Here is a 25,366-nt window from a genome sequence, read left to right on the forward strand (position 1 = left end):
TGTGAAATGTCAGAATAATAGTAGAGATAATGATTTATTTCAGCTTTTATTTCTTTCATCACATTCCCAGTAGGTCAGAAGTTTACATACACTCAATGAATATTTGGTAGCATTGCCTTTAAATTGTTGAACTTGGGTCAAACATTTCAGGTAGCCCTCCACAAGCTTCCCACAATAAATTGGGTGAATTTTGGCCCATTTCTCCTGACAGAGCTGGTGTAACTGAGTCAGGTTTGTAGGCCTCCTTGCTCGCACATACTTTTTCAGTTCTGCCCACAAATTGTCTTTCGGATTGAGGTCAGGGATTTGTGATGGCCACTCCAATACCTTGACTTTGTTGTCCTTAAGCTATTTTGCCACCACTTTGGAAGTATGCTTAGGGTCAAGACCCATTTGTGACCAAGCTTTAACTTCCTGACTGATCTCTTGAGATGTTGCTTCAATATATCCACATAATTTTCCTTCCTCATGGGTACCATCTATTTTGTGAAGTGCACCAGTCCCTCCTGCAGCAAAGCACCCCCACAACATGATGTTGCCACCTCCGTGCTTCACGGTTGGGATGGTGTTCTACGGCTTGCAAGCATCCCCCCTTTTCCTCCAAACATAATGATGGTCATTATGGCCAAACAGCTCTATTTTTGTTTCATCAGGCCAGAGGACATTTCTCCAAAAAGTATGATCTTTGTCCCCATGTGCAGTTGCAAACCATAGTCTGTCTTTTTTTATGGCGGTTTTGGAGCAGTGGCCTCTTCCTTGCTGAGCGGCCTTTCAGGTTGTGTCGCTATAGGACTCGTTTTACTGTGGATACAGATACTTTTGTACCTGTTTCCTCCAGCATCTTCACAGGGTCCTTTGCTGGTGTTCTGGGATTGATTTGCACTTTTCGCACCAAATTACGTTAATCTCTAGGAGACAGAACGCGTCTCCTTCCTGAGTGGTATGACGGCTGCGTGGTCCCATGGTGTTTATACTTGCGTATAAACAAATGATGTCAATTAGTCTATCAGATGCTTCTAAAACCATCATTTTCTGGAATTTTCCAAGCTGTTTAATGGCACAGTCAACTTAGTGTATGTAAACTTCTGACCCACTGGAATTGTGATACAGTGAATTATAAGTTAAATAATTGATCTGTAAACAATTGTTGGAATAATTACTTGTGTCACGCACAAAGTAGATGTCCTAACTGACTTGCCAAAACTATAGTTTATTAACAAGACATTTGTGGAGTGGTTGAAAAACCTAAGTGTATGTAAACTTCCGGCTTCAACTGTATGCACACACACACACACACACAGACCTACACAACAGAAACACACATGCACACTCACACACTTTTACACTCATCATATGCTGCTGCTACCCTGTTCTTTATTTTACTCTTATTATTTAGTCAATTTGCCTTGCCTTCATGTACATATCTACCTCAAATACCTTGTACCCCTGCACATTTATCTGGTAATAGTACTCCCTGAATATAGCTCCATTCTTGTGTATATAATTGCTCTTGTGTTACTATGTGTATCTTTATCTTCTGCATTGTTGGGAAGGGCTCGTAAGCAAGCATTTCACGGTAAAGTTGCATTTATTTCACACCAGTTGTATTCTGCGCATGTGACATAACATTTGATATCACAGAGGAGCCATTATAATGAGCGAGGTCCATTCTTAGCATTCTCATACACAAGATAAGATAACATGGGGTTTGTGTTTAGCCGTGCTGGGTATTTTTGGAAGAGGCCCTGTGAATGCCAGCACTATCCCAGGCTGCATGTTAGAGGGCTGAGGCAGGGATGTGGCAGGTATCCATGGTCGACAGGTGTCCAGCTGACAGCTCCTCTCCGGGAGGGCCGTGGGCCCGCTCTAACCCAGCTCTCATCACCCGCTGGCCTGGCTACTGCCTCTGGAGCCACAGACACATACACACAGTGGTGGTGAGCTGAAGGGGCCTGTAGGGGCATGAAGCTGCTCCCCGTCATCAGAGACACCTCTTCCAGTGTCGGAGAGTTAAAGAACAGCACTGCAGAAAAGATCATTGATATTTGAGTCTGCGTTTGATGTTTATTTTTTGTTTTTTTACTTTCTAACAAGATGATGAGGGCTATGGACATCTGCAGACTCAGCAGAAATTAAGGCCTTTCTTAAAGCCGCAGCTCTGACTCGCTCCTGACTGACCTTATTTAAGTGAAAACAGAAAGGCAACTCATTGTTAAACATTTTAATGTAGTGCTCTCAGAGCCCTCCCTGCCGTGCAGATGCTTACCGTGGGGGAACATTTTGACGGGAGATTTAGCTGAAAAGAATCTGATTCTACCTTGCTGCCTGGGCCAGTTGTGTGTGAAGTGGGAGAACAGATGTGCACGGTGTCTGAGAGAGACAGATTCAGTTAGCCGGAGAGAACAAACCCAGCTTCTCCAACAAGCCAGAGCGGGAGGGAGGGAGTGAGTGAGTGAGTGAGTGAGTGAGTGAGTGAGTGAGTGAGTGAGTGAGTGAGTGAGTGAGTGAGTGAGTGAGTGAAAGAAAAAGAAAAAGAAAAACAGAAAGAAAGAGTGAGAGAGAGAAAAAAATGAGTGTTCAATGGTATTGATTCTCTGCCAGGAAAACAATCCTTTCCCGTTTGAAGTGTTCTCTGCTCTGCTATTTCCTTCTGGTTTGCAGACTGCTGGGGGATTACTTAAAAAATATCGATAATTGCAGGTCCATTTTTCTGGACGCTAATATTTCAGGGCAGTCGGAGGCGCAGGGGTGTACAATATCATGATTGAGTCGCCGGCCACATTGAGCCTGGAAAAGTTACTAGGTTAAGTTCCCCTGTCCAAACCCTGTCATTAAAACGGGTGCATAGCTGGCTCACTAGCTCATCCTTGACAACTGGGAAATATTTACTCATCTCGACCCAGTGAACGATGGCCGTTTCACAGCTTGCTTTTTTTGCCCATTGTTCCCAAAGCCGGTGTAAAGCTTACTGCGTGAGTAAGTTGGTTAGAAAAACACAATTTGTTATTTTGTTCAAATTACAAACTCCTTGAGTGTGTCTCTGCTTTTGCAGTAAATTTCCAAACATCTGTGATCATGTGGCAGCAGGTGAGGTGTGATACTGAACGATGGCTCCTCAACGCATAATGAGATAAAACATTCATTTCTCATCTACTACTTGCCATTTTCGGAGCAACGTGAACCCGCTCCTCTCTGCTCTTTCTATTTGTTTGTTTTTTGACATGGCCTATCCTGTTTTAGCCCTGGACCGCTTGAGTGAATTGCGCTTGTTTTGTAAGAGGGGATTTTCCACAGACAGTGCTGGCATCCAGTCTTAACCACAAGCATCTGAGAGCTCCTCAATCTGGTGGTCAGAGAGAGAGAGAGAGACTGCCACGTTAGATTAATGTGGGGGGGGCGAAAAAACACGTCTAAAATAAAACATGATGGGGGGTTGCTTGCTGACAGGGAAATAGGGGCTATGGGGACATGTGAGCCCTCTGTTGACTGGGAGCTGCTCAGAGTGTGGCGTGGAGCAGGAGGCCAGGCCAGGAGAGGGTTGGGATGGGGGAGTAGGGAGCACGGAGGGAGCAGTGTGGGGGGTGATGGGAGGAAAACTCTCGACCCGGCCTTGGGAGGGAGTACTCTTTCTGTCACCCTATACCCTCTGGGAGCCCTCCACCAGTCCAGCAGGCATCCCATCCTGCCACAGCAAAATAACTGTCGTAAACAATCCCACAATGCCCTGATGGCAGCACACACACACATGCGGCCTGGCCTGGGAGGGAGGGGACAAGGGGGATAGCTCATGACACTATGTGCACAGGGAGAAATGACTTAAGCATGTCCGGCGTCTTTATTGGCCCTGATTAGAAAGGGAACTGAGAGCCCAGCCAATAATTCATGCTCCATATGTGACAGAGGAGGTGGAGGAGAGGGTCGCTCTCACCTCACAGTGTTAGTAACCTACTGCAGGGTAACTCAACATAGGGGGGGGTTAAGAAAAGCCACTGAATCCCCAGTGATTGTGCATAAGTATGTACGCCTACGTATGTCCCCTTTGTCACTTAAAGTCATTGCCACAAAGACCACTGGAACCAGTTCATTTGTGCATGGACAGTCTGTTATGTAACTGAATCAGTCTGACACAAATGGAAAGCCCAGAGACGTTGTGGGTTTAGAAATGCTCTCTCTTATTGTCTATTTATTTGTTCTCTGGCTGTCCATTGTGTGTGGTTATGGTAATTACGATGCTTTGCATAACATACACTCAGAGGTCTTCAAAATACTCCCCCAGCGCTTGGATAGCAGTAGCAGACAACAATGAAAATAGAAGCACCAGTAGCTGAGGTCTCGCACTCCTGACCGCAGGGTGTCGAGTTCAAATCCCAACCAGGCTACAGCTGTGAATTTGACCCTAATTGCTCTGTGGGGAAACGGAGAGCTTGAGTAGCTTCCAGGGTATCTTCACTGTGGACCAGGGCATCTGCCAAGCAACATGTTCAATGGAAATCATAGACCTCTCCATTGCATGAATGAAGAAGCATTGTCAGGGAGCATGAGAGCAAAGCTCATCATGGACAAGGTTTTCATGTGGCAAGTCAAAGGAGATTACGTGTGAGCACTGGCGGGGAGGGTTGTTCTTGGATCTTGTGTCAAAACCCGGTTCCTTCACTGGCCTGAGTCTGTTGTGGGAGAACTCTTCTCAGCAGTGCTAACCAAACTCTTTCCCCTGGATCACTCCACCTAATCCTGATTGGCCCGCAGGTGATATCCATTAGTGCTCAAGTAAACCCATACTGTAAATCTAGAGGTTATTCTTGCCTCAACTTTTTTTGTTGTCTGAAAAAGAGTGTCAATGTCTACGTTTTTTTTCTATTAGAGAAAGAGGAGATTGAGAGATTGAAAACAAGTGAGGGAAAGACAGATATATAAAACAGTGGGCAAGAGCACTTTCAGATCCAGGAGAGTAGAGTAGAGCAGTGGACGAGCTCTTCTCTGTCTCCTGACAGGGAGGACGTAATGTCTCTGAGGAGATGAGGGACTTCTTACCATCATTATTTGCACCTGCAGCAGCTGCATAGATCTGCCGAGTGTCATGGCTCACTCCCAGGCTTTAACAGCGACACGTTAGCTTTAGGTGGGCTAACGAGGTGCCTTCAACTCTCAATCTCTAGTTTCATCCTAACAGTCAACGGTTGGCGGTTTAGGTCACTGGAACGTTGCTTGCCTAACACTCTTCCCAGACATGTGGCTGGTTGAAAGATTTAAGGCGTATGAAATTCTATTGTTCATCTCCAAGATCAACAGTTAGTTTGTCTTAATCTTGTTATCGTACCAACAACAAATTACAAACAGATTGTAGTTTATGTAAATGAATACAGATGTCCCCAGGTGTAACATATATTAACTTTGAAATGTGACAAATACAGCATGTGTCTGAAGGTCTGACACAGGTATATAGTTAGATAGATTATGTCATTATGGTCAAAGAGTGAAGGGGAGTGAGACAGAGACAGACAGACAGAGAGACAGAGAGAGGCAGACAGACAGAGAGAGACAGACAGAGACATGCAGACAAAGGCAGACAGAGAGAGACAAAGAGGCAGACAGAGACAGAGAGAGGCAGACAGAGACAGAGAGGCAGAGAGAGGCAGACAGAGACAGAGAGAGGCAGACAGAGACAGAGAGACAGACAGAGAGGCCAGCTGTGAGGAAATACTCGTCATTGTGACTGAGGTCGTAATAAGGAACACACGGTTACAGCATTACAACCATTATGGCATGGAGATACTCACTGGGATGTGTGTGTGTGTGTGTGTGTGTGTGTGTGTGTGTGTGTGTGTGTGTGTGTGTGTGTGTGTGTGTGTGTGTGTGTGTGTGTGTGTGTGTGTGTGTGTGTGTGTGTGTGTGTGTGTGTGTGTGTGCGTGTGTCGTGAGTGCAATTCAATAGAGTGATTAGAAAGCTTCATTTGTGTGACCATGACATGGTAGAATAGGTTCTGTTCTGCTGTAGTGTGGTGAGAGGCCAGTAAGATGTGTAATAAATACCACTGAATAACACTTACTAGCACATTAATGAGGAGTTGAGGGTAAAAAACACTGTTTCTGGGCAGAGATGCATCAAGCCAACATGTCAGGTATTTAAATAACAGGTTAGATTGGAACATGGCTCATTTATAGCCACTGATGTGATGTGGTGTACATTGGGTCAACTGAGGCTAGACAGGTGTGGGAGGAGACTTTTCGGTTGGTCTGAATGTAAGAAGGCTGCCATCTAGTGACGGGTGTAAGTAATACATACATGGAGAGGCCAGACAGGGTCCTCCAATGATCTTTTTATGAGATAAGCACCATTGGAGCACTGTAAGCTTTGTTTTAACGTCCCAGCATAAAGGCTGCCCACATGCCGCTGACCAAAGCACACTGAATGACATTCTCACCACATGGTTATATGGGCCGAGCCATTACCATTCACATTAACATGAAACAATTTCATTTTTGGATGAACCACATGGTAATACTGTATTATGAACCCAGGCCACTTCTAGCCCACTCAGTGGAAGTGTATGTTCAGGGAGCTGATTCATATTTCAATTAGCGCAAGAGGGAGGTCCCCGCACTGTGACCCTCCACATCTCCACCAGATGGTTACCACAGCTCTAGAGAGACTGTCATTAGCTGCCATTTGCAATTAGTCACATAGGACATTTCCTTCACGGCCACCCAACCTGTGCCTTTGTCAATGCCAATGTGGTTTTCAGTCTGTTTCTGCTTGATACCAACTTATTTGGTACGACAATGATTGAATAATTGGCTGAAGCAGAAACAGACTAGAAACCAGGTTAACTTTAGTATACTGCCCTGTAGATATTAGCCTGTTACCGAGCCCGATCCTGTTACGATGTGCTTTCAAACCCAGCACTCCTATTTCTACTCAGCTGTGCGCAGACACCTAGACACGGACACACACAGGGGTGTAAGGTAACGGTTCTATTCCTGACAGAGCGCAGGTGGTCTATAAGAACAGCAGGTGAGTCGTGAGCACGTTGATTAATTTGAGCCGTTCGTCAGGGAGCTGTCGCGTTCCACTGCTCTGTGTGTAGTAGGCGGGACAGGGTGGGTTCTACCGGGCCCAAGTGGTCTGCTGGTTCAGCTAGGTGAAATAACATGGTGAGAAATAGCAGCACGACCCGCACAGTAAATATTAAAGGGTGTTAATAGTTCATGTTGTCTGCTGTAGGCCCCGGGGCCCCCACTCCTCTGCAAACACATCTGTGCCATGCTGGAGACGCAGGAAGACTCTAAAAAAAGATTGGATCCTTTCAGCACGTCGGAAAACAGGTGCCACATCGCGAGCCAAAGCAAGCAAGATTACTGAACTCTTGAAAAAAGTGAGGTGTGTCAGCGAGAGAACACAAGAGGGGAGCAGCGGGGATTTGAATCATAAGACACTCACTCTGGAGAGCAGAGCACGTCATCTGTTTAATGTCTCCCACACACGGCTCTAGAAAAAAACTTCATTACCCTCTTATGACCCTGCACTCTGTGTCCCAGACTGACAGAGCTTCTAGACTCCCACTGTTTACATGAGCCCATCTACAGTATGTCTGCCTGAGTACCTCATCATAACATCACTCTCTGTCTCTCTCTCTCTCTCTCAAAGCCATTCTGTGTGTTACTAATGTGTCATGTCTCTATCGTTGTCACTGAGCCTGAGGTGAGACAGGCGGCGTGTCCCTTATAGTAGCTAGCTGTCTGTACGTGGCTAACGAGAGTTCTTTCTCTCTGTGTTCTCTGCTCCAGCACACCACCGTCCTCCCCTTCATCATCATTGAGATGAGGACCACGCACCACCAGTATCCCAGCAGGCCTTGTGGACTGATAGCTGTGTGCAGCTTCGCTGTGGGATATGTTCTATGGTAAGAGCCCCCTTTGCTTCCCACAATGGGAGGCTGGACTCTTTTTTTGTTGTTGTTGCTAATTGATAAGAGACCATAAGATGTTATTGTCCGTTTCCACTTAACTTTGGTTTTTAAATACAAGAACATACTGTACAGAACAGAGAAACATCACTTTATAAACACTGCATAGTAAAGACCAGCAGGCCCGCCCCTCCCCAGTGAGCATGTTATCAGGCTAGCTGGCTACCTCTCCTCTCCAGGCCCATGGCTCTGGCAGCTAGCTCCACTTCAACACCTGTTTCTCATGGCTCTGTCCCTCCACACCCTCATGATGGATGGCCCTCTCCCAGCATGATGACACACAGTCTCTCGCAAATCTCCTGCAGATAAAACAGTCTCTGACCTTCCTCTATCAGTCAGGAGAGAGAGAGAGAGAGAGAGAGAGAGAGAGAGAGAGAGAGAGAGAGAGAGAGAGAGAGAGAGAGAGAGAGAGAGAGAGAGAGAGAGAGAGAGAGAGAGAGAGAGAGAGAGAGAGAGAGAGAGATCTGTCTCTGGTCTGGGAGAGAGGCCTGCCTTGTGACAAAACATTCTACTGAACCAGAGAACCAGACCCTAATCCTGACACTGCACGGCAGATGTAATGCTCACAGAAGAGGGAAGAACAAGAGAGGCTGGGAGCTGGAGGAGCCCTCTACTGCAGCTAACCAGGGCCGACAGCATGGAGAAAGGGTTTCCAGAATCACCTGAAATGTAGGAGTCCCACTAGAAGTGTCAAGGCCCCCACCTCTCTCTGTATTAATCCCTGGCTAAAATGAAGAGGATTATATCCCCACACGTCTCACAGGGTCAGAGAATCTGTCTCGCTTCCCTCAGCAGAGGGAAAGTGCTGGAGCTGGGTAAATCCCTAGTCTGCCTTACATGGGGATTACCCAGCTATGGAGTTACAGAGAGAGAGAGAGAGGGGGAGGGAGAGCGAGGAGGAGGGAGTGAAAGAGGGATAGAGAAAGATGTCAAGCCTAAAGTAGGACGAGTTATGCTTCAGTGGCAGACGATCTGATCTGTGTACAGTTTTGTTAGTCTGTCAGACACCATCAATAATACAGACACAGGTAGGCTCAATAATTAGGATTTTCTAAAATCAGGAAACTGAGGAAATGCTATGTTACTAAAAGGAACATTGGGATTTTCCCCTGAATCCATGGAGTCAGTCGGAAAAAATATATATTGTGGCTTACGAAAGAAGCATACAGTACATCATAAATGAGGGGAGAGGTCAACGGATGTAACTGTTAGATGAACAACCTTGTTTGTCCCCACATGTGCAAACGGAAGACCTAATATTCCCATTCAATTAATTGCCCAATTGTTGAATTCAGCTAATTGAAGCATTTGCATAATTTACCATATTACTCACAGCTTCTCCGTGTGGTCTAAAGTAGTCTAATCACTTGATATTAGTGAGATCACCTGTATTGTGGAGCAGCCTAGGGCCAGGGTAAGGGCCAGGGTAAGGGCCAGTCCAGTCTCACCCTGAGTGATAGCTTGGGAATCAGTGAGCTAAGGAGAGGCTGTGAGTGGACCAGCTGACACACTACTGTCACCTGTCACTAATGTGCCCTTGTCCAGTACTGTATGCTCTCTCTCTGAGACCTCCCCTGGCAGTTTCTCTCTCTCTCTCTCTGAGACCTCCCCTGGCAGTTTCTCTCTCTCAATTAAATGTCGATTTAAGTAGCTTTATTGCAAGTGAAATAGATCAAACAAAAGTGAAATTAACAAAAAATATACAGTAAACATTACACTCTTTCGCTCTCCCTGAGACCTCCCGTGGCAGTGACTCTCTCTCCCTGAGATCTCCCCTGGAAGTCTCTCTCTCTCCCTGAGATCTCCCCTGGAAGTCAGTCAGTCAGACTCCCTCTCTCCCTCCCTCCCTGAGATCTCCCCTGGCAGTCTCTCTCTCTCCCCCTGAGATCTCCCCTGGAAGTCTCTCTCTCTCTCTCTCTCTGAGACCTCCCATGGCAATCTCTCTCTCTCGGAAGTGTCTCTCGCTCTCTCAATTAAATGTCAATTTAAGTGGCTTTATTCAAAGTGAAATAGATAATAAACAAAAGTGAAAAGCAAAAAATGTACAGTAAATATTACACTCTCTCCCTGAGACATCCCCTGGCTGGCAGTCTCTCTCTCTCTCTCCACAGATGGTACTTCCAATGTCCTCTCTTTTATGTTCAAAAGTGTACAATGAGTATACCAAACATTAGGAACACCTTCCTAATATTCAGTTGCACCACAACCACCTGGATTCACCTGGTCAGTCTGTCATGGAAAGAGCAGATGTCCTTAATGTTTTGTATACTCAGTGTATGTTACATTCATTTCAGTGGTTCAGCATAATTTAGGGCCGGTATGTTTTTAGAATCATCATCTCACTATAAAAAAAATGAGTCTCTGGATTCCTACAGTAAGACAGCTGTCTGTCTCACACTCAAATGAACAGACTCCTAACTTTATGAAAAGGAAGTGGCTGGATACTATAGTAGGCAGACAGACAAAGGGACATGGAGAGTGGGTGTACTACAGCTACAAAGGATCTCCACTTTGGCCATCTTTGAGCCTCTATTGCATACACACAATAACATACACACTATACACATGGATTTTGTAGTGTAGATATGCGGTAGTGGTGGAGTAGGGGCCTGAGCGCACACAGTGTGTTGTGAAAATTGTGAATGTAATGTAATATTTTTTAAATTGTATAACTGCCTTCATTTTGCTGGACCCCAGGAAGACAGCAGCTAATGGGGATCCATAGTAAATGCAAATACAGACAAGTGGCTATAATTGAGCAATAAGGTGAGGCTAACGGCTGTTCTTACGCACAACCCAACACGGAGTGCCTGGATACAGCCATTAGCCGTGGTATATTGGCCATATCCCACAAACCCCCGAGGTGCCTTATTGCTATTATAAACTGGTTACCAACATAATTAGAACACTAAACAAGCAATATTTGGTCATACTGTCTGATATACCACGGCTTTCAACACAACCAGCATTCAAGGCTCAAACCACCCAGTTTATAATATAAACAAACTCTCTACTCTCTTTCCTTATATATCTCTGTCCTCTATCATCTCACCCCTACCTCCCTCCCTCTGTCAGGATGTGCTGGGTGCATCATGTGACCGGCGTGTGGGTCTACCCCCTGTTGGAGCAGATCAGTCCCCTGGCAAAGGTGGCCTTCTTCTCCTGCCTCACTGTCCTGATTAACATCTACTACGTCCTGGGAGAGGTCCTCAACAGCTACATCTGGGACGGCTCCAAATGTAAGCCCTCAGCACGTCTGGCAGCTGCTCCCTCTGTGTGTGTGTGTGTGTGTGTGTGTGTGTGTGTGTGTGTGTGTGTGTGTGTGTGTGTGTGTGTGTGTGTGTGTTCCACAGTGTGGAGCAGGATAGCACGCTAAGGGCCTCTACTAGCATGAATCCTTGTGGTTTCAGAGCCTTTAGTGGTGCTCTCAATCACACACCAGCACTCACCCACGAGTGCAAACGAGTTCAAAAATGTGTACACACACTAACACACACACACGCAAACACAAGTACACCGTTGAGCTTACACACACACACACATACACATTCCTGTACCTATTTGCATTTAAAGTGCGGGCTGGGAGGTCCGTGGGAGGGGAGCTATCTGCAGCGCTACAGATGGGATAGGAGAGAAGAGTCGAAAAGCAGACTGACTGCAGCTTGCAGACAAATCCCTCCATCCCTCCTCCTCCCACCTGTTTAACACTGACCCACAAATCAACACTACCCTTCTGTTTCCTCTCACACCCTTCCACGTCCTACAATCTGCTCACTCCTCCCACATCTCTCTTTCCTGTCTAATTCATCTTCACCCCTCCCGTTTCCTCTTCTCCTTTCGTTCCTTCTCCTCCGCCCGTTCTCTCCTCTCTCCCTTTTGTTTGTTAGTCCCTTCTTCCTCTCCTCTTTCTCCCTCCTTTCTTTCCAATCCCCTCCCTCCTCTCCCTGGTCTAGTCCTGCTGTGATTTAATTCATTTCTCTCTCCCACAGCTCCTTCCCTCAGAGCTCATATTCCCATCTCACCACTCCAACATAACCTCAATATACCCAAATGGGACATTTAATGATAGCTACAGTATATGAGGCCAATTGGTCTGCTATGAATGTTCAATTTGGCATTTCATTTTGGATGGAGTGACTACAGAGTCGTATTAGAAATGATGGTCTCTGAAAATGTACAAACTCTTTAGTATTCCTGTTCTTTGTCTTACACAACTTCATATTCCCCCCTCAACATCACTGATTGAAGTTATGCATGATTAAACAAGAGAAAACCTTGCATTGATATTCATCTCTGTCTTCCAGGTGTTATAGACACAGACAAGGCTAAAGCTGACTGAAGGCCATTGCGGAGTAGGAACACTGCATTGTGGGTCGCTGCAAAGACAGGCCCAATCCCAACCCGGACAGCATAATAACAACCTCTATGTAAATAAATTATTTTTAAAAATATGTGGGAATATGATCAGATTTTTTTCTCTTTTGAAAATAACCTTTTGGGCTTTTAAAGTGCTGAGTCCTCCTCTTGAAGTTGTTGGACTGTAGCTAAGACCTGAGATGCCTGTTTCCCGTCAATGACAAGGTGGGATATGAATTCACCACTTTGCTATGGACTAGGAGGTATTACGATGACATTACATTTACTCACGTATTAGTATTTACTATTTAATCATCCTGTTTATCCATCTCTACGACTCAAGTATTATCTGAACACCGAGTATACTGCATTAAATGGAATGAACTTATTGCTATGGGTGTGATATTAATCTTAAGATGCTTAGGCACTCCGGCAGAGTTAGCAAAAGCCATGTATCAGGATTAGCTTTCTCTTCTTTTTCTCCCTTTTCACTGCAGAGCTTTCTAGCGAGGGCATCTCGCCTACAGAGTGGCATGAATGACAGCCTTTTCCTGGTTGTGTAGTGTCTAACAGCTGTACCATAGAATGTTCTTTTCTAGGACAGCCAGACTTGTGAGCTCCACTGTTCAAAATTACCCTTTCTTGTTTTTATGTTTTTGTAAAAAGCGATGACAGCGTTTGACTCTTGAAGTGTGTATGGTCTTTCAATAAAAAGGTGTTAAGTTATTTCGAGCGAGTCAGATGTGTCATGTTTGTGTGTGTGTGTGTGTGTGTGTCAGTCAGAGTCTCACTACAGCTCTTCTCTTCAATTAAAAAGAAAAATCACCAGACTTGTGATTTAATGTTTGGCCTATATTTTCTCTGGCATTTCTGTCTGTCTTCTTTAGACACAGACTCTGCCCTAACATAACAATTCCTTTGTGCAGTGCTGGACAAGCTCTTAACGAGAAACACACATTCCAGCCCATAAGAAAATGGGTTAGCTCGACAGACTAAATAACCAGAAGCTCAATACAAAAGAAATGTACCCATAATATGCCTTTTCATTCACATCACAGCTATTCCAAGGCGCTAGTAACTCTGGGAGACAGACCTCAGAAGGTCTCATGAAATAATATGTTAGCCTATAAATGAAAGTATACCACAGTAGCATAATAGATAAATGGGATAAATTCTTTATGAGTGGCTGTAAGTTTGTTTTGACAGTGATATGATCTCAGCTGCTATTTATCATTTTTAAACAGGCTGTCATTGTATTACAACCCTATAAAATGTTTTAAATGTAGAGCCAAAACTGCAAAACACAACCGTGTACTATCCTGCATCTCCTCTCTACCTATCCCCACTTCTTAGAAAACAAAACCTCTAAAAGTTTGCAACCAGCCAGCTCCCGTAATAGTAGCCGTCAGCTCAATTATATGGAAAAATTAAACCCTTCTCATCCATTCCTCTGCAAACACAGTCGTTTGTAGTGAAACAGAAATAGGTGCTCTTGACAACTGTGGTTTTTCATCCTGATAGATAATGACATCTTTGCCGGGTAAGTTGTTTGTATACATTTTTGTCATGGTGGAGTGTGTGCACCGTCGCAGGCTCTCTGTCAGCTTGATAACGAGAGAACGACACTTCATAGTCTTCTCATTAACACTGCCGGTCCCCCATGTGGAGGTGACAAATTGAATGCATTTTGAAGGATTTTTTGCTGGCATACATTAGCATAGTAATTGGGAAGTAAACGGTGTTTGGTAAGCAGGAGAAGCTTGAGCAACATTGCAAGGCTTAGTCACAGCCAATCAAAAGTATGATAACTACAAACTTGCAGGCGGAAATGCCAGAGTCTGAGCACAAATAACATTACCGCTCAACGCGTACTGACATTAGTGGAAGTAAAAGCAGTTTAAATGCAGCCTTTCTGTTCTCCAGGCCCCAGTGGGTGGAAAATCATAGAGTGACACCAAGCAGCTCATTCAGCGGGCACAAGATGGAGGCCCAAATATAGCCCTGCATAGTGGCTCCAAGCACTCACTGTGGTGGCACTCAACCCCTGCACCCTCCAAGCACAGAAAATACGGAGTACAGATCCTTTGGCAAGGTGTGTGTGTGTGTGTGTGTGTGTGTGTGTGTGTGTGTGTGTGTGTGTGTGTGTGTGTGTGTGTGTGTGTGTGTGTGTGTGTGTTTTTCTGCCGGATGTGTGGGGGCAGGTGGCTGAGCATGTGTACTGTGCCAGTTTTAGGCAGGGATTCTGAGTGGTTCTTTGGCCGTAGCAGCAGAGCTCTACATGAGTGACCTTCAGGGGGGGTTGTATGGTCAGAATGTAGCGAAGGGCATGACATCTCTCATCTAACACGCCACTACTGCAAGCATCAAACATGTAAAACCTTTATGTAGGAATGAACCATAACACACAAAACCAGAGGGAACTGGAGGGAGGTTATTATTACATGATTAAGATCAATAACATGACAGCATGTAAGGGCCTAATCACTGTTTGTAGAGAAAACTCTCAAAGACAAATTATCTAAAAACCTGAGGGATGGAGCTGGAGAAAAGAAAGCACTCTCAAATTCATACACAGTGACTCGGTCAATAAAAAAAGTGGTCATATGAAGCAGATGCTAAGCTACTGCGACTGTTTTGCTAGTACAGACTGGAATATTTTCCAGGATTCATCCAAAAGCATTGAGGAGTACACCACATCAGTCACTGGCTTCATCAATAAGTGCATTGATGACATCGTCTCCACAGTGACTGTACGTGCATACCCAAACCAGAAGCCATGGATTACAGGCAACATCCGCACTGAGCTAAAGGGTAGAGCTTCTGCTTACAAGGAGCGGGACTCTAGCCAGGAAGCGTATAAGAAATCCCGCTATGCCCTCCGACAAACCATCAAACAGGCAAAGCATCAATTAATCCTTCTCACCCCCCCCCCCAAAAAAAAGATTTAGATGCAAGTGGCTGTTCCACTGGATGTCATAAGGTGTATGCACCAATTTGTAAGTCGCTCTGGATAAGAGCGTCTGCTAAATGACTTAAATGTAAATGTAAATACAGGACTAAGATCGAATCGTACTACACTGGCTCCGAAGCTTGTCGGATGTGGCAGGGCTTGCAAACTAGTAGACTGCAAAGGGAAGCACAGCCGAGAACTGCCCAGTGACACGAGCCTACCAGACGAGCTAAATTACTTCTATGCTCGCTTCGAGGCAAGTAACACTGAAACATGCATGAGAGCATCAGCTGTTCCGGACGACTGTGTGATTACGCTCTCCGCAGCCGATGTGAGTAAGACCTTTAAACAGGTGAACATTCACGAGACCGCTGGGCCAGACGGATTACCAGGACGTGTACTCTGAGCATGCGCTGACCAACTGGCAAGTGTCTTCATTTACATTTTCAACCTCTCCCTGTCTGAGTGTAATACCAACATGTTTGAAACAGACCACCATAGTCCCTGTGCCCAAGGACACTAAGGTAACCTGCCTAAATGACTACCAACCCGTAGCACTCACGTCTGTAGCCATGAAGTGCTTCGAAAGGATGGTAATGGCTCACATCAACACCATTATCCCAGAAACCCTAGACCCACTCCAATGTGCATACTGCCCAAACAGATCCACAGACGATGCACTCTCTATTGCACTCCACACCTGGACAAAAGGAAGACCTATGTGAGAATGCTATTCCTTGACTACAGCTCAGCATTCAACACCATAGTGCCCTCAAAGCTCATCACTAAGCGGCGTGGCTGGGTGCTTCCGGTGACGCAACTTGGGAAATGGCTGCCGAGTTTTCCGTACTGCACATCAGTTGGGTATTTCCCCACCCCCCTAAATTCAAGTATTTACTCTGAGCATTATAATAGCTTACGCAAAATGGAAAAATAGGAAAAGGTAGCGGAGCTACCCATAACAAGACAGCGGAAGATATAATCGGCGATGAACCCGAGATGGCTAACGCTAGCGCAAATAAGATAGCAGCAGCAAAATAACCCTAGTTTTGTGAGGTAATGAAGGAGGAATTGGGTGAGGCGCTCACAGGCTTACGAGAGGAACTTCGAGAAGATGTAAGAAAATAACTAAATGAGTTCAAGAAGGACATTAACCAGAAACTTGAAGAAAACAAATTAGAACTTCACAGCATATCTACAAGAATGGGGGACGCAGAACAGCGCATTGGGGAAATGGACATATGGAACATTGCAGTCATAAAAAAAAGTTGAACAGTCACTGAAAAGCCAACCCGTACTACAGGCAAAAGTGACAGACCTCGAAGGTTTCTCAGGTCGAAACAACATTAGACTTTATAAAGTAGTAGAGGGCGCAGAAAAAGACTACGCCCAAATTTGTGGAGGGTCTATTCAAGGACATACTTGAAGACGACCCTGACCTGGGATTCGAGAGAGCACACCGAGCTCTGGCCTCAAAACCCCCCAGCGGCGCCCCACCAAGATCCATAGTAGTACGGTTCCTAAAATGCTCAGTCAAAGAGAAAGTCTTACATGCAACCTGGAAAAAGCCTGTTAACTTCCAAGGCCAAGGAGTGTTCATTGATCATGACTACGCGGGAGAGATACCGAAAAGAAGGAAAGAATACAGCCCCATTAAGAAAGCACTTAAAGAGAAGGGTATACGCTTCCAAACACCATACCCGGCAAAAATGTGGGTATTTCTGGAAAACGGCCCGGTTACATACGAGCCTGCAGACGAGGCGGCTGAGGACCTGAAGTCAAGGGGCTTCCCAGTGGAGTATACCGCCAGGAGAAAGGCGACATCACCAGCGGAAAGACTCAGCAGGCTCTCCCATGGATCATTGTTGACAAGCAGGGTCATGGAGAAAGAGGGAAACCATCTCGGCGAGAGGACGTTCACATACGAGAGAGACTCAGGCATTTCCAACGGGAAGATGGAAGAGACTGAATCAGATTTAACAGAATGAATAGTTACCGCGAGCTGTTAAGACTTTGGGTTGTTACGGTTTACATTGCAATAGGTAAAATATCTCCCCTATTTTCCCCCAAAGCTGAACAAAGGTGAGTAGCCAAAAGGCATGTACTCTTTATGAACACACTAAGTAGTGTCACATTAATAACATATATATTAGCTAAGGATTAATTACACATTGACGGGGCGACAGAAGGGCATATCAAGGGGAGGATTCATGATATGCAAGCATGACCGATATAGTTTCACTTGTAATTAACCGATGTGTATAAGCGACGAAATAGGCACCCTTATTATTTTCAGTTCCAACAGGTCTTGTTTGTGACTACGTCACGCATTTTCATATCTGAGCGAGGGGCCCATCCTGCGGACAGGTTCATCCCCTCAAACCCCAGAGGCAAGAGACAGTCCTCTGACATGGGAGTCCAAATACCAAAGTATTTTCCCACTTTGGTTTACTTTATTATCGTTCTTGATTTATCGATAATTTTTAGGTTCATGATAAAGCAGGCAGATATGGTGCACAGGGTTTTTATTTATATCAATGCATCATTGGGAATATAAGGTCATAAGTCTCAATGTAAACGGACTGGGGAGTGACATCAAGAGAAGTAAGGTAATAGCAAAGATGAAACGGGAGAGAGGTGACATACTATTCTGGCAGGAAACGCACTTAACCACACCTGAACACGAGAAACTCAAGAAAATGGGATATAGGAACACTTTTTTTTTTCTTCTTACAAAATGGGAAGGGGAGTTGCAATCTTGATCCCAAATTCAGTTAAACTCAAAATGATGTCATAAATAAAAGACAAGGAGGGTAGATTTATACTTGTTAAATATAACCTGGATAACAAGGAAGTTACATTATTTAATGTATACGCATCCCCAGGGAGTGACATGGTCTTCAACAGGAAGTTACATTATTTAATGTATACACACCCCCAGGGAGTGACATGGTCTTCTACAGGAAGTTACATTATTTAATGTATACACACCCCCAGGGAGTGACATGGTCTTCTACAGGATGTTACATTATTTAATGTATACGCACCCCCAGGGAGTGACATGGTCTTCTACAGGAAGTTACATTATTTAATGTATACACACCTCCAGGGAGTGACATGAAGTTACATTATTTAATGTATATGCATGGTCTTCTACAGGACCCCCAGGGAGTGACATGGTCTTCTACAGGAAGTTACATTATTTAATGTATACGCACCCCCAGGGAGTGACATGGTCTTCTACAGGAAGTTACATTATTTAATGTATACGCACCCCCAGGGAGTGACATGGTCTTCTACAGGAAGTTACATTATTTAATGTATACGCACCCCCAGGGAGTGACATGGTCTTCTACAGGAAGTTACATTATTTAATGTATACGCACCCCCAGGGAGTGACATGGTCTTCTACAGGAAGTTACATTATTTAATGTATACACACCCCCAGGGAGTGACGTGGTCTTCTACAGGAAGTTACATTATTTAATGTATACGCATCCCCAGGGAGTGACATGGTCTTCTACAGGAAGTTACATTATTTAATGTATACGCATCCCCAGGGAGTGACATGGTCTTCTACAGGAAGTTACATTATTTAATGTATACATGGTGACATGGTCTTCTACAGGAAGTTACATTATTTAATGTATACACATCCCCAGGGAGTGACATGGTCTTCTACAGGAAGTTACATTATTTAATGTATACACACCCCCAGGGAGTGACATGGTCTTCTACAGGAAGTTACATTATTTAATGTATACACACCCCCAGGGAGTGACATGGTCTTCTACAGGAAGTTACATTATTTAATGTATATGCACCCCCAGGGAGTGACATGGTCTTCTACAGGAAGTTACATTATTTAATGTATATGCACCCCCAGGGAGTGACATGGTCTTCTACAGGAAGTTACATTATTTAATGTATATGCACCCCCAGGGAGTGACATGGTCTTCTACAGGAAGTTACATTATTTAATGTATATGCACCCCCAGGGAGTGACATGGTCTTCTACAGGAAGTTACATTATTTCATGTATACGCACCCCCAGGGAGTGACATGGTCTTCTACAGGAAGTTACATTATTTAATGTATACACACCCCCAGGGAGTGACATGGTCTTCTACAGGAAGTTACATTATTTAATGTATATGCACCCCCAGGGAGTGACATGGTCTTCTACAGGAAGTTACATTATTTAATGTATATGCACCCCCAGGGAGTGACATGGTCTTCTACAGGAAGTTACATTATTTAATGTATATGCATCCCCAGGGAGTGACATGGTCTTCTACAGGAAGTTACATTATTTAATGTATATGCACCCCCAGGGAGTGACATGGTCTTCTACAGGAAGGTGTTTGATTTAATTGCCACAGAAACCTCTGGCACTTATCTGTGGAGGGGATTTTAACACAGTTCTAAACTCAAACTTGGACAGCACAAATCAAAATAGGAAAATGAGTCTAGTTGCTAAAAAGATCAATAGGATACTGCAGGATCTAGGACTGCTCGATGTATGGCGTGACACCCACAAGACCGATAAGAAATATACTTTTTACTCAGCCCGCCACACTGAATACTCCAGGTTAGACTACTTTTTCATGTACAGTGCAGATAGACACAGGCTTAAGGATTGTAGGATCGGGCAGAGCGACTTATCAGATCATAATGGAGTTTACCTTACTCTACACCTTGATAGCAAACCAAGAAATACTTATATGGAGACTTAATACAAGCATGCTGAATGATCCAGCATTCAAGGAATCAATAAAGACAGAATTGAACATTATCTGGAGAATAATGATAACAGGGAAGTATCTCCTGCTACATTGTGGGATGCAGCTATGGCAGTTATTAGAGGAAAGATCATAGTCACATCTCTCAAGAAAAAGATTAAAGCACAGAAACTGCTGAAACTACAGGAAACCCTAAGAAACTTACAACAATCTCATAATCAATACAAAGTCCCTCTTATATTACGAGAGATTCAAAAGGTAAAACAGGGAATTGACCAGATTTATAGAGAAGAAGTAGAGAAAAAGCTTAGGTTCCTGAAACAACGGTATTATGAAGCAGGCTCAAAGGCAACCAAATTACTAGCATGGAGACTCAGGAAACAACAAGCACAGAATACCATTTTCAAAATGATAGACTAGAAATAACTACTGAAGAAATGAATAAAGCAACAGACACTGATGGCTTCCCTTCAGAATGGTTCAAGATCTTCAGAGAACAACTAACACCTCTACTTAAGGCCTGTTTTAACTGGACTCTGCGGGAGGGGGTTCTCCCACCGTCATGGAGAGAGGCCATCATATCTGTAATCCCAAAAGAGGGTAAAGATAAGAAGGAATGCAGTTCATATAGATCTATCGCAATTCTTAACACAGATTATAAACTATATGCATCAATAATAGCCAAAAGAACAGAACATACTCCCAGAATTTATTGACGGAGATCAAACTGGTTTCATACAAAATAGGCAGATACAGGACAATATAAGGAGAACCCTACATGTCATGGACCACATTACTCAGAATAAGATAAGTGCATTATTAATCAGCCTCGATGCAGAAAAGGCATTTGATTCAGTGGGATGGGATTACCTATTCCAAGAAAGATTTGGTTTCAACAAAGAAGTGATACAGTGCATCAAAACACTGTATTCATGTCCAACTGCTAGAATAAAGATAAATGGACATTTGACACGAACGATAAAATTAGAGCGAGGGGCAAGACAAGGCTGTAATCTTTCACCCACGCTCTTCTCCTTGTACCTCGAACCATTAGCACAGGCAATAAGACATGACCCAACCTTAGAGGGAATAACAATAAGAGGCAGTGAACATAAGACATGCATGTATGCTGATGATGTTCTGTTATTCCTTAAAGACCCAGGCTCAAGTGTACCTCTAGACTGATGGATGTTTTACAAACATTTGGAACATAATTCAGGGTATGTGCTTGACATACACAAGACCCAAAACCTAGTATATAATTATACCCCACAGGAAGAGCAGGTATAACTTCCACTGGACCTCTTTAACCATTAAATATATTGGAGCATATCTACCAAAGATACACCCAAACTTTATTGCATGAATTACAATCACATCAACAAGAAAATATATGATGACCTATAGGTGGAATTCACTTCCCTTAGATCTTAGTAGTAGAATTGAAACAATCAAAATGAACATCCTGCCAAGGTTACTGTATTTGTTCCAATCACTGCCCATACAAATCCCACCTAAACAGTTTAGGGATAAACGGATATCAAGGTTTATCTGGAACAGTAAGAGACCAAGAACTAGATATACAACATTACAATTACCAAAAAACTGTGGGGGTGTGAGCTTACCAAACCTAAAAGAGTATTGTGTGTCAGCCCAATTGAGACCTCTGGTGTGTTTGTGCAATTCATAATACGAATCCAAATGGAAAGACATTGAAACTACTTTGACGGAGATTCCCAAAACTGACTGTATGGGTAATAAGGACATGGTAATAGAAATATACAATAGACAAAATCAGTGGATAAATTTCTCTCTGAAGACATGATTTAGGGTAGTTAAGCAAAATAATTTAGACAGAGAGATCAAACTGCTGAGTTGGCCCGCATACGACCTCAGCTTCATCCCGGCAACTCAGGACAGCAGATTTAAACAATGGACGCAGAAAGGCATCACATCATTCAGTACAATTATAAGGAATGGGGACCTAGATAACTTCCAGGACCTAAGTAAAGAACATGGCTTGGATAAACAAGATTTTTACAGATGCCTACAAGTCCAACACTATTTCTTAGGGGAGATAAAAGTGACTGACCCTCGAGCACCTCAAATTAATCCAAGTATTCACTAACACATACAACTTGGGGAGTAACAAAAAAACACTTACAAATCTCACTTGGGTATTCAATCACCAAAGAAACATTCTACAAACTATATTAAAAAGCAATGGGAGGAGGAACTTAACATTGAAATAACTGATGAAACATGGTTGAACATATTAGAGACTCAACAAAGCTCCACCAACTCAAGGTCATGGAGAGAGTTCTGTTGGAAGAATGTTATACGTTTCTTCATAACACCTAAACTCAAATCAAAACAGACTGGCTCACTACACCCTTCTTGGAGAGAATGTGGGCTATCAAGGGTGGATCACTCTCATATCTTCTGGTCCTGCTCAGAAATCAAAACTTACTGGGGAGAAATAAGATCGAACATTGGAAAAATAATGGGATTTGACATCGAACAAACATTCATTTCTTTGTACATGGGTGAAATACCTGATGACTTACACAATAGAGAAAAGTACCTCTTGAAGGTCCTACTGGCAGCCAGTAAAAAGGCTATCACTAGGAAATGGCTACAAAAAGACCCTCCCACAGTGACACAATGGATAGATATTGTAAAATAAATATACCCCATGGAGCGTATGACCTTTGCTTTAAGAACTCAACAGGAGAGAGGTCAATACTGGGAAAAATGGGTTTCGTACTTGAAAAAGGTCTAATTCAAAGATGTCAATGTAACTAATATGATGAAGATATGACGTGCACTGTAACTGCTAGATCTTTTTTGTTGTTCTTTTATTTTACATTATTGTACTTTCTTTGTGTTCCTACAATAAAATCAGAGTATATATATATATATATTTTTTTTTAAAGCTCATCACTAAGCAAAGGACCCTGGGACTAAACACCTCCCTCTGCAACTGGATCCTGGACTTCCTGACGGGCCACCCCCAGGTGGTAAGGGTAGGTAACAACACATCCGCCACCCTGATCCTCAACACGGAGGCCCCTCAGAGGTGCGTGCTTAGTCCCCTCCTGCACTCCCTGTTCACTCATGACTGCACGGCCAGGCACAACACCATCATTACCTTTGCCAATGACACAACAGTGGCAGGCCTGATCACCAACAATGATAAGACAGCATATAGGGATGAATCTGGGTTTGGCGAATGCCAGGTGAACACGTCGTGCCCCAATGCATAGTGCCAACTATAAAGTTTGGTGGAGGAGGAATAATGGTCTGGGGCTAGGCCCTAGTTCCAGTGAAGGGAAATCTTAAACGCTACAGAATACAATGACATTCTAGATGATTCTGTGCTTCCAACTTTGTGGTAACAGTTTGGGGAAGGTCCTGTCCTGTTAACAGCACAACAATGACCCTGTGCACAAAGCGAGGTCCATACACAAATGGTTTGTCGAAATCGGCGTGGAGGAACTTGACTGGCCTGCACAGAGCCCTCACCTCACCACCATCGAACACCTTTGGGATGAATTGGAACGCTGATTGCGAGCCAGGCCTAATCGCCCAACATCAGTAGGCGAACTCACTAATGCTCTTGTGTCTGAATGGAAGTCCCCACAAAAATGTTCCAACATCTAGCCTTCCCAGAAGAGTAGAGGCTGTTATAGCAGCAAGGGACTTTACAGGCCATGGATAGTGTCCACTGTCCATTCAAACTATGCTCTAAGGGTATAAAACACTGTCAATAATATGAAAATAAAAATGAGTGCTGATGCAAAAGGCTGAGCGAATAAGTGAAAAGATGAAAAAGTACATTTGATTTCTTTGTCAGACAAACAAATCCATAGGACCCATGGTTGTGTTCCAAGTCTGTTTCAGGAGAACCCTTTGTTAGCTACTCCCTTTGCCTTATGTTCGTTCTCTGCTCCTCACCTCATTACTTAACGAATATTGCCCCCTGCTGGATAGCAACAGTATCTCACTCCTTCCTTGTCTTGGGGGCTGAAAGAATGGGAAAAATCCAAGTTGCAGGCCTACTGTAGGTGGAAATACTTAAGATACATGTTACAAGATAACAGTAGCAGATTTTACCATTTGGCTTCTCCTGTTTATAAAAAGGTATTCAGCATTTCCACTGCTTCTTCTGCTCCGAAACATGAGAAACACTGAAAATTAAGGAGTATATATATGAATAAATTATATGAATGATCCTATTCAACTATTCAAATCAAGGCTGCTGCATTAATGAGGATGTATTTGAACACGGGATGCATTTCTACCAAAATGCTGTAAACACTATAGACTGTACTTTTAATGATGACCCAGTGTGGGGTAGATCAGCAGATGTATGTCTAGAACAGATCCACAGTCACCAAACCTGCCATTATAACACCCATACACCATCTGTCTCACTGTTAAAGTAAAACAGATAATGACCTATGTACCTATGTAGAATTCCTCTACATGTACTATAGAGGAATTCTCAAGGTAATAACCCTCACAATGAACATACACCAATGCTATGGTAAACCGCAATGGGTAAACTCAAGTTTACTGGTTGATAAATAAAAAAATAAAAAATATATGCCATTTAGCAGACGCTTTTATCCAAAGCGACTTACAGTCGTGTGTGCATACATTCTACGTATGGGTGGTCCCGGGGATTGAACCCACTACCCTGGCGTTACAAGCGCCATGCTCTACCAACTGAGCTACAGAAGGAGGTCAAGGATCAGGCGAAGAGCTCCTGCACACCTGATGCGTGGCTCCAGTCACATAGAGCAGTTTCCCAAACTCGCATCTATGTCAAGACAAAAAAACAATGATTGCAAAGTTAAACAAGCCATTATCCGAAGCTTATTTTAGGTGGAGATTATTATTAGCAGATCATTACAAGTAGTTTGTTGTAATAATTTACTGGTGGGACTGTCCTGCCTTTAGTCGTCACTGTTTCGTTCCTTTTGTTTTACTTCTTCATAGTGACAACGCAAAAGAAAATGTTTTTTTTTTCTCTAACGCTAAATATGAGGAACGAAACAGCTACCACAAACGGCGCAATGTCCTGCCCCTATGCCTATGTCAAACTTAGCATGTCAAAGACATTAGCCGTCCATCACTGTAAGTCGAAGACACATGGCTGAAAGTATTTTCTAGAAACGAAATACTTTTCCACATTCTCTATCCCCATGTTAGATGTACAGTCTCAGAACATCAATTAGAAAATGCCACAAACACACACGAACTACCAGAATGCTCAAGCGACAGCCTTATAACACCATCACTGCCTGGAACAATTTCATGGCGCTTGGGTGCATTGAGGGGGAAGATAA

At 43.8% G+C, this 25,366-nt stretch overlaps 1 protein-coding gene and 1 long non-coding RNA gene across 4 annotated transcripts in view; one reads left to right on the plus strand and one right to left on the minus strand.

The window, feature by feature from the left end:
* LOC118386919 (androgen-induced gene 1 protein-like) overlaps positions 1-13,046 on the plus strand; it is a 49,992-nt gene extending 36,946 nt beyond the window's left edge. For all 3 annotated transcript variants that reach the window (XM_035774921.2, XM_035774924.2, XM_035774922.2), the window contains 3 exons: positions 7,786-7,901; positions 11,040-11,203; positions 12,269-13,046. In XM_035774921.2, the coding sequence (XP_035630814.1) occupies positions 7,786-7,901; positions 11,040-11,203; positions 12,269-12,303 (315 nt within the window). In that variant the 3' untranslated portion in view covers positions 12,304-13,046. The remainder of the gene's footprint in view (positions 1-7,785; positions 7,902-11,039; positions 11,204-12,268) is intronic.
* Positions 13,047-20,700: 7,654 nt separating this feature from the next.
* Positions 20,701-25,366, minus strand: LOC118386920 (uncharacterized). The gene is made up of 3 exons (XR_004826310.2): positions 25,202-25,366; positions 24,129-24,837; positions 20,701-24,038 (listed from the first exon to the last, which is right to left on the minus strand). It is a non-coding gene; the product is annotated as an uncharacterized LOC118386920 (long non-coding RNA).

The sequence above is a fragment of the Oncorhynchus keta genome, chromosome 8 (genome assembly GCF_023373465.1).
Source record: "Oncorhynchus keta strain PuntledgeMale-10-30-2019 chromosome 8, Oket_V2, whole genome shotgun sequence".
NCBI classification, from domain to species: Eukaryota; Metazoa; Chordata; class Actinopteri; order Salmoniformes; family Salmonidae; genus Oncorhynchus; species Oncorhynchus keta.